Source organism: Epinephelus lanceolatus, chromosome 14 (genome assembly GCF_041903045.1).
Source record: "Epinephelus lanceolatus isolate andai-2023 chromosome 14, ASM4190304v1, whole genome shotgun sequence".
In the NCBI taxonomy this organism is placed as follows: Eukaryota; Metazoa; Chordata; class Actinopteri; order Perciformes; family Serranidae; genus Epinephelus; species Epinephelus lanceolatus.
Window position 1 is genome coordinate 25,387,566 of NC_135747.1, and position 15,027 is coordinate 25,402,592.

The following is a 15,027-nucleotide window of genomic DNA, read 5'->3' on the forward strand; positions in this document are numbered from 1 at the left end:
GGCCCAGCCAGACCTTTCTTTTCTTGAGAAAGGTCTGGTGAGCGAGACTATGAGCAGAGTGACCGTCCTCTATTGACCAATCAACAGACTGCAGTGTTCATAGCTCCACCTTTTAATACCAGATCTGTGTGCTAGGTACCCCAACAGAGTGGGGACCAAACATGGGGACAGTACAGAACCATTCCATTGGTACCATCCACAACTTTTCACAGTGGAAATGGAAAAAAAGTGAACCGAATCGTATTGTACCGTACTGCTTGGCGGAACTCGGGGCTTTATACTCTGTGGCTCTGGTTGATCCTTTTGCTGAAGTGTGGTGGATTCTTACAAATGCCAGTAGGAGCACTAGGAGGACGAGGAACATGACTTTTTACCATGGATTATCTGTCTCATGTACTGCTGTGTGGATATGATAGTCGCAGCAAATATGACAAAAACATATTTCTATTAAAGTTACCAACTACAGATTTAAGTCCCAGTGAAACACACTTAGAGCATCTTAAGCTTCTGTTATATGAAATATTATGACATTACATATAAATTAAACCGAGTATGTGAGTAAGGGAATAATTTTGAGATGGATTTAATCAAATCTTTTGGGGCTTCTGATTGCTCAAAAGTGAGCATGACTTGCGAGCAATAGTTGTTGGAGAATCCTTAACCGGTGATGTTTGATCAGGAGGTGGAGGATGAGAGCAAATTAATAGAACAGATCTCAACAGCAGTCTACTGGAAATGCCAACAAGAAATTGTTTGTCAACTGCCATATAAACACACAGCTCTGATCCATGATATTACTCTGCTAGCTATAACAACCATTAGGTTCCACACTGGATTTTATATGAGGTGAGGGCTTAGCTGGTTACCCAAAATCCTGATTGATTGGAAACATTTGTGTAAACATCCTGGTATGCAGCATGAGTCATAAAAACATATTATGTTTTACAAAAAGAGAAAAGAACATGATTTTCAAATTTAAATGCACAAACATGCCTTATGGTCATATATTTGGAGTATAACAAGATGGAAACACAAATAGAACTTGCATTTTAATTTTTACTGTACCTTTAACTCTTCATTTGTGGATTTTAATGCTTTATTTGCCACAGGCTGGCGAGTAACAACCAGAGCTCTTTCTCCTGTTCCTCACAGCAGCCTAGTCACGTTTTCACTGTCACCACTTCAGTTCAACCCTACAGGATGAGCCTATCTAAATGACAGCAGGAGTCATCCGTGTTAGGCATTCTATGAAATATTAAATAAATATATAAATATTACATTCATGTTTGTACTTTTTGTCTCTGAGCTGAACAAGTTCCCATTGAACTCCTCCTCACAAAACTTGACACTCCCCGCGGTGCACTTCTGCCCTATTACAAGTCCCCATTTAGCCCAGCAGGAGAGCAGAATCCCATGAATAAAATCTTTTCATGCCAGAAAACACTGATAGAAGAATGACAAATAAAGCAGCCTCTTATCTGAGGTCCCAATGTGTGTCAATGGAACTGATGTTGTCAAAACATGATAACAAGGCAGCACCAGCTGTAACCTCTCTTAAAATAGCAAGTCAAACTCAACAACGTAACACACCCATTTCTGCAATCCTGCAGGCTTACAAGGTAAACATTCTGACCTGAGGCGTATTTTCTACACTCTGTTTCTCATATTGATCCAGTTTGAAGAAAACCATTGTAAAATGCTTTTCTACAGTTACATACATCCAGCTTGCTTGGGCCGAAATTAACACCAGGTTTTGTGGAAGCAAAGAAAGGCCATTATAAATTGAGTCCTATTAGTAACTCAATACCCAACTGTGAAATGACATTGGGCGAAAGGCAGGGTACACCCTGGACAGGTCGCCAGACTATCACAGGGCTGACACATAGAGACAGACAACCATTCACACTCACATTCACACCTACAGACAATTTAAAGTCACCAGTTAACCTGCATGTCTTTGGACTGTGGGAGGAAGCCGGAGTACCCAGAGAAAACCCATGCTGACACAGGGAGAACATGCAAACGCCACACAGAAGGGCTCCCCCACCCTGGTTCAAACCAGGAACACCCTTGCTGTGAAGCGACAATGCTAACCACTGCACCACCATGATATTCAAATTCCAACACTAAGTATTAGAGGTTGACTGGTTATAGCTTGCAGACTGCAAAATTGGACAGGATCTAGTAGAACATCCTGGTATTTTTGGCATTCTGCTCTTGACATACTACGTATTGGGACATACTAAATATTTTTCTGGCATGCTATATAGTATGGTAGTATGGGTATTGGAACGCACAATTTGACTGAGTGAATGCAGTCACCTCCTGTTTCAAATTAAAAGCACTCATTCCAAAATAAAAGCCTCTGAGTGTTTTATACAAGGTCCAGCCATTTACAAGGTTTTGACCCAGTCTTGTATTTTATGGCTCATGAATCACTGATAAGATATTTTAAGTGAAAACACAAAACTATTTCATATTTAAATATCATGTTTCAAATTACACTTGCATTTTTTTCACCCCTGTCAAATAAGCCTTAATTACCAACTATTAAAAAGTAATCACAGTATTCATATACAAATATATATAATATATAAAAATCAGTCCATCCTAGATTTTTTACAGTTAGTTTGATGTTCAGTTCCAGATTTATTTATTTATTACTTTGATACGGATTTTCAGTTCCAGATTTATATGATTATTTATGTATCTATTGCTTTGAGTTTAACATTCAATGATCCAGTTTTATTTTAAGCATTCATAACTTTGACTCAGATGTTCAGTTGAACAGTTATTCAGTTACTAATAAAGTCAAAGATTGTTCATTTCTGCATTTTTCTGCAGTGTTGGGTGATGTTGGCTGATTAATCCGCAATTTTTTATTTTATTTTTTTTTTTGCTGGGACAAATTATTGTTATTATATCGGCCTTTAAAAATCCACAATCAGTCGACCTCTATTAAATGTTCAGTGGTGGCTCTGGTAAAAATATTAACATCTCTCTCGAAACACCCAAATCATTCATTTTCAAACTGTAAGGTGTCTACCGTTTAATGACATACCAGACAAAAGGTGTGAAGCCACATTAAGTGATATTTGTGATATTAAATTAAATGAAAAAAGGTTGCCTGCAGCTAATCTCATCCATTCAACACCCCTCTCTGCAGCTTTAAACTACTTTCAGCTCTATTATACATTTGTTTGTCAGTCCAAAACACGCAGCTTTAAATATTATTTAACTCAAGCCATTCTCAGAACAGCTTATACTGTTTTAAAGTCATTCTTGTTACTTGCTGGTGTCAGCCTTCTATTAACATGCAACACTGTGTAAAGCAACACAGTTATAGCTGTTACACAACGGTGAATGGGAAGATTCACTCTAGAAATATCTCATTATTGCCACCGCTGATATGATTTTCTTTTTCCTCCCCATATCCATTACCCATATCCATCCACATCCATTAGACCCATTTCACCATACCGTAGAGCCATACACGCAGGCATTAATACATAGAAAAACATTTAATTGGTCTGATGGGAAATAACAGAACAGCAGGTGGAAAACAGCTGGAGTGCTGCTTGCAAAGACTTACCGATGTACAGGTTCCACTCTGGATCCAGATCAGCTTGATTGGCCAGGCAGCCCTTCATAACGTTCAGGCAGTAGTTCTTACAGGGTTTAACTGATGGCATGCCCTGACAAAAGGGGCAGTACAGCATCTTTGTCAGTGCTCGAATACACGCTGGAGTGCTGCTTACCTGCAAGAAGAAAGGGAGTGACAGCACCCATTAGCACCTGAACAGCTCCTTCAAAATCCATTATAAGCTGAATTATATTCAGTCAGTCAGTAATTACATTATTTCCAGGAGGATTTAAATGTTTTCTTTTTACTTAATATAAAACTTAGTTTGCCAGATTGCACTTCAGTTAAGGAGTCTTTGTCTTTTTTTAATTTTTATCAGAATACTGTCATCTATTAAAAAAGTTGCCACAGTGCCACAAGAGATGAGACAAGAGAGACGTTCTGCTGACCCAGGACTTCTGAACGTTTGTTAGAGCTGTCAGTCACGCTGTGTGTGATCATTGACAAACAATTTAACCCGCATTTAAATGTCTAAATATTTAATTATGAAAATAGTTCTTTGCCCACTCATCAGCCAGAGTTAGCTGTCAAGCATTTTGTACTCAAGTTATTCATCTTTCTCTGTTTTTTTATGTCTAAGACTTCACATTCAAAAAGGATATGATATTAATGTGTGACCAGTGGGGTTTGAGAGGTTTCATCAGTCATTACACTAACTAATAAACAGCACTTACTATGGACAAGATCAGCATCAATACCACAGACACAATCTTTCTCCACAGCAATGAAATTTGGTAAATCATGTTTAACACCTAAATTGAGCTACTTGTTCGGCTTGGGAGAAAGTAAGCATACAAAAGGAATAGATCTTTAACAGCATAACAACACATTGAAACATTTGATTGTTATGTTGTAACTAGATTGGTGTATAGATTATTGAGGAGACAGGCAATCTCGGAACCCACTGTCTGAAGACGATAAAGCCTCTGGGTGCAACTAGACTCACAAGTCAGTCTTTAGACGCTTTGCTTAACTAAAGACTGATGTCTTTCTCCCTGATTTTGTGTTTAGATGGGCAGATACAATTTCAGAGTTTAAAAAAACTCTACGTTGCAGAACCAATAGTAAATCCGCAGGGCGGTCCTTCGGTGGCTTGCTGAACTCTTGTGCTCGTAAACATAGTCCGACTAGAAACACGTGCAGCGGTACAAAATGGCTCAAGTCGCTGTAAGTCCTTTATTTCCACAATCTTGTGGACTGAGCACACGTTTGATAAAACGGAGTTAAATCTCTCGGCATCCATTTTCAAGCTCTCTGTGTGTTTGTGTCCTTGCAGACGAGAAAAGGGGGAGCACACATTTCCAGGAGGGCGTGTCCTTTTCAAAAATGCAAGAGGCGTTGCTTTGTTGCCGGCCATTTTCGCCGGTGTGTTAAACACACTTTAGAAAGGAGTGTCCCCAGACTATCAGAAGGCGGAGATCTCTGATTGTCTGGTGGCGAGACTAGGGTGCAACAGCCAATATTTTGGGAGATCTAGACATGCGGACCAAGACATCCTCCTCTTTGATGCACTTGACATTGTTTACAGTTCAATTAGCAACTTGAGACAGGTCCAGACAGCATTTTATTTATCTCCATAATCAGATATCTGCATATGAATGCAGATTAATTATTAAAAAGCTAATAAAAAGCTGCAATGCTGTAGCCGATGGGTTCCAAGATGGCATTTTGGCCGATGCGTTCTCTTTTGCTCTCCACATTAACTGTTTACCTGCAGGTAACCTAATGATTGGTGATTGGTCAATACTACTCAAGTTACAAACAGACACCATAGTGCTTCGGATACCCAATCTGTACTGTCGCCTAGAGATTCTGCTGTAGGGCTCTCCCCTAATAGTCGACCAAACGTTCGTCGTGCAGAAAGGTCATTAGTCGGCAAGTTTTCATTGGTCGCTTAGTTGCAGAAGAAAAGGAAAAAAAACATGAAACTCTATTAGGAGCTGCGCCTTGTCAAAACAAATCAAAACCTATATGACTGGACCATGTGGGAATTTAATTTGAAAGGACAGACACAGGAAGTGACCACGCTCAGCAGTCAGACAGGAGTCACGTTAATTTCCAGGGTTGGCACCTGCGGTTATTCCACAGGCTAGTTAATAACATGTCGGGCAGGAAATCCAAAGTGTGGGATCATTTTGAGAAGGTGAAGGACGAACCCAAGGTGATATGTAAACTCGTCTTCATTGGTCGACTACAAACATGACGTATCATCTGAAACATGGAAGTAGCTACATGCCCATTAGCCCACAGCATCATTAACAGGCGGCTCGCTCAGTGTGTGACGTGCACTTGTAGATAAAATATAGGCCTATATTAATGAAGGTTCATTAGTACGGTTTTGTATTTCTCTGTAATGTAGCACAGTGTTAACAATGTTACTGATACTATTCTTTCTCACACCTTCAACTCAAACCATTGTGTTGCCCTGCCCAAAATATATCATTTAATAATTAAATTAGTATCGTAAACATGCGGGTGACTAGTCGACTAATGGCCCTAAATGCCAACTACTGGTCCACTAAGATAATTCTTAGTCAGGGGCAGTCCTAATATGCTGATCGGTTTGTAGAAAGAAGTAGAATGGTAATGGAGTGGGCTACCAGAGGCTTCTCTGTTCACTTTCTCTTTATATTGGCTTTTGGTTTTAATTTGCACTGAGATCTCAAAATGCTTAAATTGGAAAAAAAAAAAAAAAAAGATATTCAAAGCACAGCTAATTGGGATAATGTTAATAATTCAAGGAAAGATTTAGATGTATAAATCAGCAATCACACATGCACTATTAGAAAAAATGATTTAGAAATGCTGAAACTGTGAACTGCATTTCTGGACATGTGACCTATACAAACCCAGACTTACAGTATGTTGTGTTCAAGAGCTCCTTGTCTAGATGTATCTTACTACAGTATCTTAGTTCACAAGTCACAAATATATTAGTGGAGGAAATGTAAAGTTGCAAGTTTCCCAGATCACACCTTGCTGACACTTTTGAAATGTTTTTCAAGATAGATTATCACTCTAGACAGATTGATAACCATGAGAAAGTTGTGCAGTTCTAGAAACACCTTTGTCTTTTTAGTGAGAAGACAAATTAGAAGAGTTTGCAGCCTAATGGGGCTCTGGGGAACATTGACTGAATAGCTGCTGATTCAAACTGAGCATTTATCTCATTCAGGCTCTTTTCTTGAAAAAGGCCAATGTTTGAGTGGCTAACTGTCCGAGGATGATGTATGGCGTACAAATTGTAAACCCCTGGCTGAATCAGCTGTTCTCCAGCCATGTTACATTCAGGCCACATGTCGGCTTTGTGTGTAAAGTGCAACATTTTATCAGTAATCATCTGTTTTGCCATGTGTGAGCTAGTATGGTGACATTTCAGATGGCAAATAAAAACTTGACTGCTTGACCTAGTGAGGCTGATTTTATTAGATGATTTCCAAAGTGTGCTGCACTCACTATTCTTATCCTCAACAATCAAATGTCCTGTCAAGATGTCTGCAGTGAAAGCTCCTGGGTAGCAGCTAATGGACATTTTTCCCATGTTCCATGAAGCCTCAACAAGAGTCTTATTAAAAGTCTTTGAGTATGAAAACCCACCTTTTCAGAAGCACCCAGACTTCTGTCTCATTTTCTTTAAAACTATAAAAATGTAACTGTACTGTGGTGCCGAGGACACTCTTACTGTAGTAGTTTTATTAGAAGTGATGCACTCTTGAAGATGTCTAGCTCTTGATATATAGAGACTGAATACACTCATTGTAAACTGCTTTGGACAAAAGCTTTTTGCTAGATGAATTCAATATGAAGACCGTGAAGAGTAGAAGTTCCTATCACATTTTATAGCCTTATTGACTTTTGTGAATACACATGTGCATGCACAAGAAGATGGACACAAAAAGTCATAGGCTTCTGTGCTTGTATGAAAATTAAAATTACATATATATTTTTATCTAACCTTTATTTAATCAGAATAGGTCCAACTGAGATTAAAAAGAAGAACATACTACACTATAAATCTTCACAATGCAGTACGAGCTATGCATCCGCGTATCCTGTCTCCTGTCTCAACCTTTCCCCATATTCTGTACGAACATTTAGTGCACACACACACACACATCAAGATGACATACATCAAGCCACACAAAGACAATGCATGCGTTCAGTATATGAAATGGAAACTGAATGTGACTGCATTATCCCAGCAGGATGAGCAATGTCATTCTTCTGTCACAGTGGAAACCCACAGACCTGATCACACAGGGATGCAAAGCTGCCATTCCTGTTTTAACTTGTAAAGCAGACCGACAGGATTGTTGTGCGGTTGTTGCTAGGCAAGCAGAACGAGCCAATGGTTGACCACACAGAAAGCACTGAAATAAGCAGCCACATAAAATGTTATCAAATAGGCTGTGTGTTTTTACTTGCTGCACAACCAACTGCCCTATCCATGGACAAAAATAAAGTTGAAGTCAAGTTGCACGGGACTTTTCAGTAGGGCTGGGTAATATATTGATAACACTGTGGTGGTACAGTGGTGCAGTGGTTAGTGTTGTTGCCTCACAGCAAGAGGCTTTCTGGTTCAAACCTGGGGTGGGGGGTTTGACCCCTGTGCAGAGTTTGCATGTTCTCCCTGTGTCAGCGTGGGTTTTCTCTGGGTACTCCGGCTTCCTCCCACAGTCCAAAGACATGCAGGTTAACTGGTGACTCTAAATTACCTGTAGGTGTGAATGTGAGTGTGAATGGTTGTCTGTCTCTATAGCCCCTTTTACACTGCCAGATTTTCCGTGAATGTTGGGTCGTTTTGCCGGCAAGCTGCGAGCGTTTAGATACACAGAGCCAGATTGGCGAGTTGATTGGAGGTGCCCAATTTTCCGCCTCGTAGGGTAGTCATATTGGCGGAACTCTTTTAGTTTAAAAAGACCGAGGCGGCCTTCCGCAACGGGAGGGGCTGTTGATGACTTGTGGGAGGAGCTGTTGATGACGCCGCATGTGCGAGCCACAGGAAACAGCTGATAGCAGGAATTAGCACGCAGCTAGTAGCAACAAGGAAACACAAACCTGACAGACACTGTAAAGAGGAGCAACTGAGGAGACAAAGAATTGCGCGCCCTCCTTGCCCTCGCAAACGAAGAGGCCATTAACTGTCAGATGACAGGAACGGTGAAGAACGGGCTGACTTACGAGAGAATCACCGAAGGACTGACCAGCCGTGGCTTACCTTGGAGTACGCCACTGTTTACGGCACTGAGCTACACGTTTTGTTACTTGCTCACACCCCGCATTGCCCCGAAAAAGGCACATTCTGTGTAAACAAAAGTAGGTAGGGGGCATTTTGCCACACTCCCCGATTTTGTTTTTATACTGCCAATGCTGAAAAAAGACTGATTGGGCTTTCCTGCAAATTTGCACAACTCCTATCTAAAAAGGGTGTATGTGTCAGCTCTGTGATAGTCTGGCGACCTGTCCAGTGTGTAATCTGCCTCTCGCCCAATGTCAGCTAGGATAGGCTCCACGTCCTCCGCGACCCCTAACAGGATCAGCGGTTATGGAAAATGAATGAATTAATGAATTGCCATTCTTGTCCCCTATGTTGATTAGGTAGGTTGCTGGTGGTTGCTGTGGTGAAACAACACGTGTCACATGACAAGTAGCTGGTTGAAGATAACATGTAGCCTGCAATAAAATAATAGGAAAAGCAGGAGAAACCTGCTATTCTCAAGATCTTTATCAGTACTGGTATATTTCTAATTATTTAAATAAATAGATGTGTTGTTGTAAAGTAAGTTGCTAAAGCTTAAAGGGGTTAGTTAAGTTAAGGGGAACTGCACAGGAAATATGTGAAATGAGTGGAAAAATTAACACACTGCTGAAGTTTCACTCTCAGTGGCATCTGACTGTGATAACTCATTTATCTATAAAGCAATTCTCTTAACAATGTAACAAGCCATTTACAATGAAACAGGAAGAATACAGCAACAGATGGTTAAAAAGCAAATAAAATCAGAATTGGATGACGTTTAAAATTCCAATAACTCCCCCCCAAAAGACCAGATTCAAAAGACGACTGAACAGCAAAGGCTCAGCCACTTTGTGTATTAAACAAAGATTTGGGACCCACTAAAAAGCTAAAAGGCTTTGCCAAAATATCTCAAGCAGCAGTGATGCTTGTGGCGAAATGGCTGATCACACAGCAGGATCTTTTAAGCAATCTTGAAAATCTGTTCTAAAACAGAGAGTTGAGTATGGTCAGAAAATATTTTATTATGATAAGCTTTCTTGGAATGTGATAAAAGTCTGGCAGCAGCATTTTGTCTTAGCTGAAGTCGCTGGATATTTCGCCTGGTAAGACTAAAATAAAGCGAGTGACAGTGGTGAGGCCTGGAGGAGATAAAAAAACACTGATGACCTTCCCAGGTCTGCAAATTACAGACGTGACCTGATCGTGGTGATATGTGTTAATGTTTGATGTGCCAGGACCCCTACCTCTATCTCTGCCCCGTGCTAAGTGTCATAAAGAGAGGACTGGAGGTATTTTTGTAGCTCTACAGAGTCAAACACACCCGCCCTGACTAACAGACAAACCTCACAGAGAACTGGTGTGACTTGTTACATATTAAGCTGACACTGAATATATTAAAAATGTTCCTGCCAACAACAATCACACCTGCAGGGCAGACTTAGAAAACAGACAGGAATCTGTTCTTAGCAGATTTAGAGGACAAATAATCATTGTTATCATTATTACTACTACTGTTATGATTATTATTATCAGTAGTAGTTGTAGTAGTAGTTCTGGTAACAGTAGTAGCAGTTACAGCTGGTTCGATTTCTGGATTTCCCTGTCCAGGTCCGATGTGTAAGCTTACATCAGTTTGATTTTACGTAAACCGGCTGATCCAGCATTTGATGTTATAACATGTTCTGGCAAATCAAAAAGTATACTACATCATCAACCTGTGCTGACGGCATCACAGTGCTAAATGCTACTCACATTGCATTAGCAATAAGCAATATGACAACGTGATTAACATGATATCATGTTTATAAATGGACTAACGGAGCCACTGGTGTCTGACAGGCCGCGTGCAATTTACTGCTTAGCTCAGGCCGATGTCTGCAACATGAAGGAGATCAAATTTTAGTAGAGGTGGGAGAGCGGCCATGCTATATTTGTTTACTGGAACGTTTATGTGTTTTTTAGAGGTGATGAGTTGAGTTAGTCTCTCAAGAAACTATGAACACATTTTGGATTTGAAGCAGATGATGTCCTAACCGGCTGCAAGCGCTGTTTTGACCTAAACTATCGCCAGATGACATGTTTCTTTTTGTTGTTTTTTTTCCACGATTTTTTTGGGGCTTTTTGCCTTCAATGACAGGACTGTTTCTGAAGTGTGAAGGGAGAGGGGACGACATGCAGCAAAAGGCCACAAGCTGGAAGTGAGCTGGAAGTGCGGCAGGGATGCTGCCTTTACATGGGGAGCCCACTCTACCCACTGAGCTACTGGCCATCCTGGATCACTTTCAATGTACTGTAATAATGACAAATAATGGCTGATTCATTAAGTTGAAATGAGGAATTATCTAGGCTACACCAGGGGTGCCAAACATACGGCCCGGGGGCCAGAACCGGCCCACCAAAGGGTCCAATCTGGCCGACTGGATGACTCTGCACACTTAATAGTGATGCACTTGTGAAGGGTAAGAGGTGCCAGGTTTCAGGAGCAAGTTAAACATTGTGTAGCTTTTTATTATATAAAATGCTGCTTCAGAGGTTTTTCCACCCCAACCAGAGTACAGTTATTTTCTTTCACTTTGGTTTGGTGTGGTGATGGAAATGTAATTCTTTAAACAAAGAAAGGGAAAGATCTGTAAACTAAAATGAGTTCAACACCCTGATCTACACAGTATCTTCGTATTTCACTGTAAAAACTAAATAAGGCATCAGCTGGCTACTTAACTTGTCTTTCACAGATAAGAAACAATAAATTGTGAAGACAATAAAGCCTCCACTAAAATAGCATTTTAAGTCTTGTGTGTGATTTATCCTGGCTTCGTATGAGCAGAGGAAATCTCCGCTCGACGCCAGGCTAATGTATACAATGCAAAATGCCATAGGCTGGCGCTAATAACATTAGCATGTTGTATTTGCTTGGAAAACGTAAGACAGTTGTTTTGTCGGTGAATGTTGTGAGTTGTAATGGAGCCAAGTTATGTACCGTTACCTTTGTTAATGTTGCTGTTGTCCCTGGCTTCATATGAGAAGAGGAAAAGATCACTAGACGCTAGGCTAATTTATACAATGTAAAATGCCATAGACTTGTGCTGATAACGTTAGCATGTTGTATTGGTGGGGGAAATGTGTACAGATAAAGACAAGTGTTTGTCTGTCAGTTCTGCGATTTATAGAGAAGCCAGTTTGCGTACTTGTGTTTGAAACTGTCTCTATTAAGCCATGTTTAATGTGTGTTTTGAATCAACTATGTAAATAAAGTTTGATTTGAACTAAACTTTACAGCACCTAACACAGTCCTCCACCGCCGACTAGTGTTTTGGAGGTGTAACTGCAGAGTGACACAGATACACCACCGCTAGACTCACAAGTCAGTCTTTAGATGCTTTGCTTAACTAAAGACTGATGACTTTCTCCCTGATTTTGTGTTTAGATGGGCGGATACAATTTCAGAGTTTAAAAAAACTCCCTACGTTGCAGAACCAATAGTAAATCTGCAGGGCGGTCCTTCGGTGGCTCGCTGAACTCTTGTGCTTGTAAACAGAGTCCCACTAGAAACACGTGTAGCGGTACAAAATGGCTCAGCCGTGCTCGCAGAAAACGCCGTCAAAGTTAGTGGATGTTTGTCGCGTTTGCGGCGACACATTCTCGCCAACTAAAAGAAACAAACATAATCTTTTACAAAGCCATGACTCATCCGTCCGGCCGGACTATAGAGGCAATCGCCTTGTAAACAACAAGGCGATTCCCTCTATAGTCCGGGTAGAAAACCAGCAGAGCTTTTAGCTATATATATAGCCTATGTATCACATTTTTCACATCACTGTATCACCGTATGGACTAATCCGATGTTTGTAAAGTCTATAAACACAATGATTGAACAAACATTACTATTTCTGTGTGCACGTTTAGCTGGGCTAACCATTAGCTGTTAGACCTGTTAGCCTTTAGCGGTGTCTGTAATAGGTAATAACTCGTTAAATGGTCCGTGAAAAAAATATCTTTTCCAGCGGATATCTTAGTTACAACATGATTGAGCTAGCAAAGCAGTTTTGTGTTGCTATGTGTGGTATTTATTCAGTTTTGGGAAATCACGATGTCTAGAAAGCATCAGTGGCTGCAGCTGACAGGGACAGCTAACACTAGCAGCAAAGCTAACATCTGGACGTCATCTGTTAAAAGCCTCCCGTTGTCGGATACGACATGAAACTACTCCAGTTAGCTCAATAATGTTGTAACTAAGACATCCGCTGGAAAAAAAATATTTTCTTCACGGATGAGCACACGTTTGATAAAACGGAGTTTAATCTCTCAGCATCCATTTTCAAGCTCTCCGTGTGTTTGTTTCCTTGTGGACGAAAAAAGGGGGAGCGCACATTTCCGAGAAGGCGTGTCCTTTTCAAAAATGCAAGAGGCGTTGCTTTGTTGCCAGCCGTTTTCGCCGGTGTGTTAAACACACTTTAGAAAGGAGTGTCCCCAGACTATCAGAAAGCGGAGATCTCTGATTGTCTGGTGGCGAGACTACACCACCGCAGAAGTAAAAATAACGTGCAGATTTTTTTTTTCCCCACGACTAATCAATTAGTTGAAGATTATGTGCGACTTTAGTCGACCAAGATTATGTTTGGTTGACTACAGCCCTAATAAACACAAGTTTTCTGTTTGAAAAAGTAACGTTACAAACACCCAGGAAGATAGCAAGTAGGCTCATTTGATTTTTAAGTGGTTATGTCTTCAGTCTTACCGCGAGTGCACAGCTGATAGCTACTGATAGTTAACATGACAGTGTCATGTCCCACCCAGGGGCAGCTGCTGAGTCAAGTGGGACACCTGGTAAAATTTGATATACTGGTCCATTCTGGTGTTTGGCTTAGTATCAAACCAGTTTGTTCACACTAGCCCAACCCTTGTAGTTGTGCAAGTAGCTCTTAATTCTTTTATTGTGTTAAAACGCTCTAGAGAAACTCTATCACTTTAAACCCTGTCAGTCTTTTGAAAAAATAATTCCTTTTCATTCATCATGAATCATCACATTAAGCTTTTAGCGATACAGTGGTATTTTAAAATGTGAGATGTCTATGATATTTTATTAATAGAAATAAATGTTCTCCTCCCATACTCTAATAGCGCTACACAAATGCTTCCAAATAGTAATAACCAACACTAATAACAATAGAAGTGAACGCACAAATCAACTAATTATTTTCATTGTATTGTATGAAAGCAAAAAATGCAAGTAAGTGGCTGATATAATGAAAGATCCCTAATGTGGCAATGGTTCACTGGCAACATACTGTAAAATACTGCCACATATTTTCATTTCACAAAGTCGATGCAGCCCATTAACAGTCACCGTGACTATAATAAAAAGACAGGACAATGTCGCCACATTGTTTATACCTTTACTTCTGTCAGATTCATTACCATCTCCATCTTACTTCAGCGAACGCATTCAGAAAACAAAGTTGTTTGTTAAAGTATTCTGAGTATCAATAAGCAGAGAGATGATTATAAGATTTTAATCACTTCAGATAAACAGAAGCAGATGTACTGTTTGGGTAATGATCTGGGATAAGTACAGGCTGTGTTTGTGAGACGCGGACTCCAGACACGAGACTCTACTCCCTCAAAGCTCCGCCGGGTTTTCTGTTTTGTCTCTTAAGCTGTGAAAAGCAATAAAGTACTACATCATCTACTTTAATTCAATATATATCCGAGTAGCAATAAGCATGGATGTCACATCTTGGAGGCGCTGTGCAACAGACACCTCTAGCAGGGTGTCTTATTCCATTATGCTTACACCCAATCCCTCATGATGAGTTTATACCCTGGGGATCAAAGGCTGCAGTCCCAGACACATGACCTTGATCTCAGGTCCCACTGAAATGTCAAGAGGTGAAGCTGGGACATGCTGGCTTGTGAGAAACGCAGAGTGTAACCTAGTCAACGCATACTAACAACACATCCTCTGTGGCTGCTTCTAAATGAGCCTCGCCGCTACTACTGGTGAGGAGGGAACTGATACACTCAGTGAAGAGCACATGTTGAAAGTTCACTGAGTGCACCATGGTCGGGCTACAAGAAAAGGAATGTTGGGTTTCTTGGAGATCTGCAGTGTTTTCTCCTCAGTGTCTTCCTCTCAGTCTCCAATGAT

At 40.5% G+C, this 15,027-nt stretch overlaps 1 protein-coding gene across 1 annotated transcript in view; it reads right to left on the minus strand.

Moving 5' to 3' along the window:
* Positions 1-15,027, minus strand: part of LOC117251449 (glypican-6-like) — a 154,178-nt gene that overhangs the window by 76,690 nt on the left and 62,461 nt on the right. Inside the window, exon 4 of the mRNA XM_033617740.2 lies at positions 3,593-3,758. Coding sequence (XP_033473631.1) covers positions 3,593-3,758 — 166 coding nt within the window. The remainder of the gene's footprint in view (positions 1-3,592; positions 3,759-15,027) is intronic.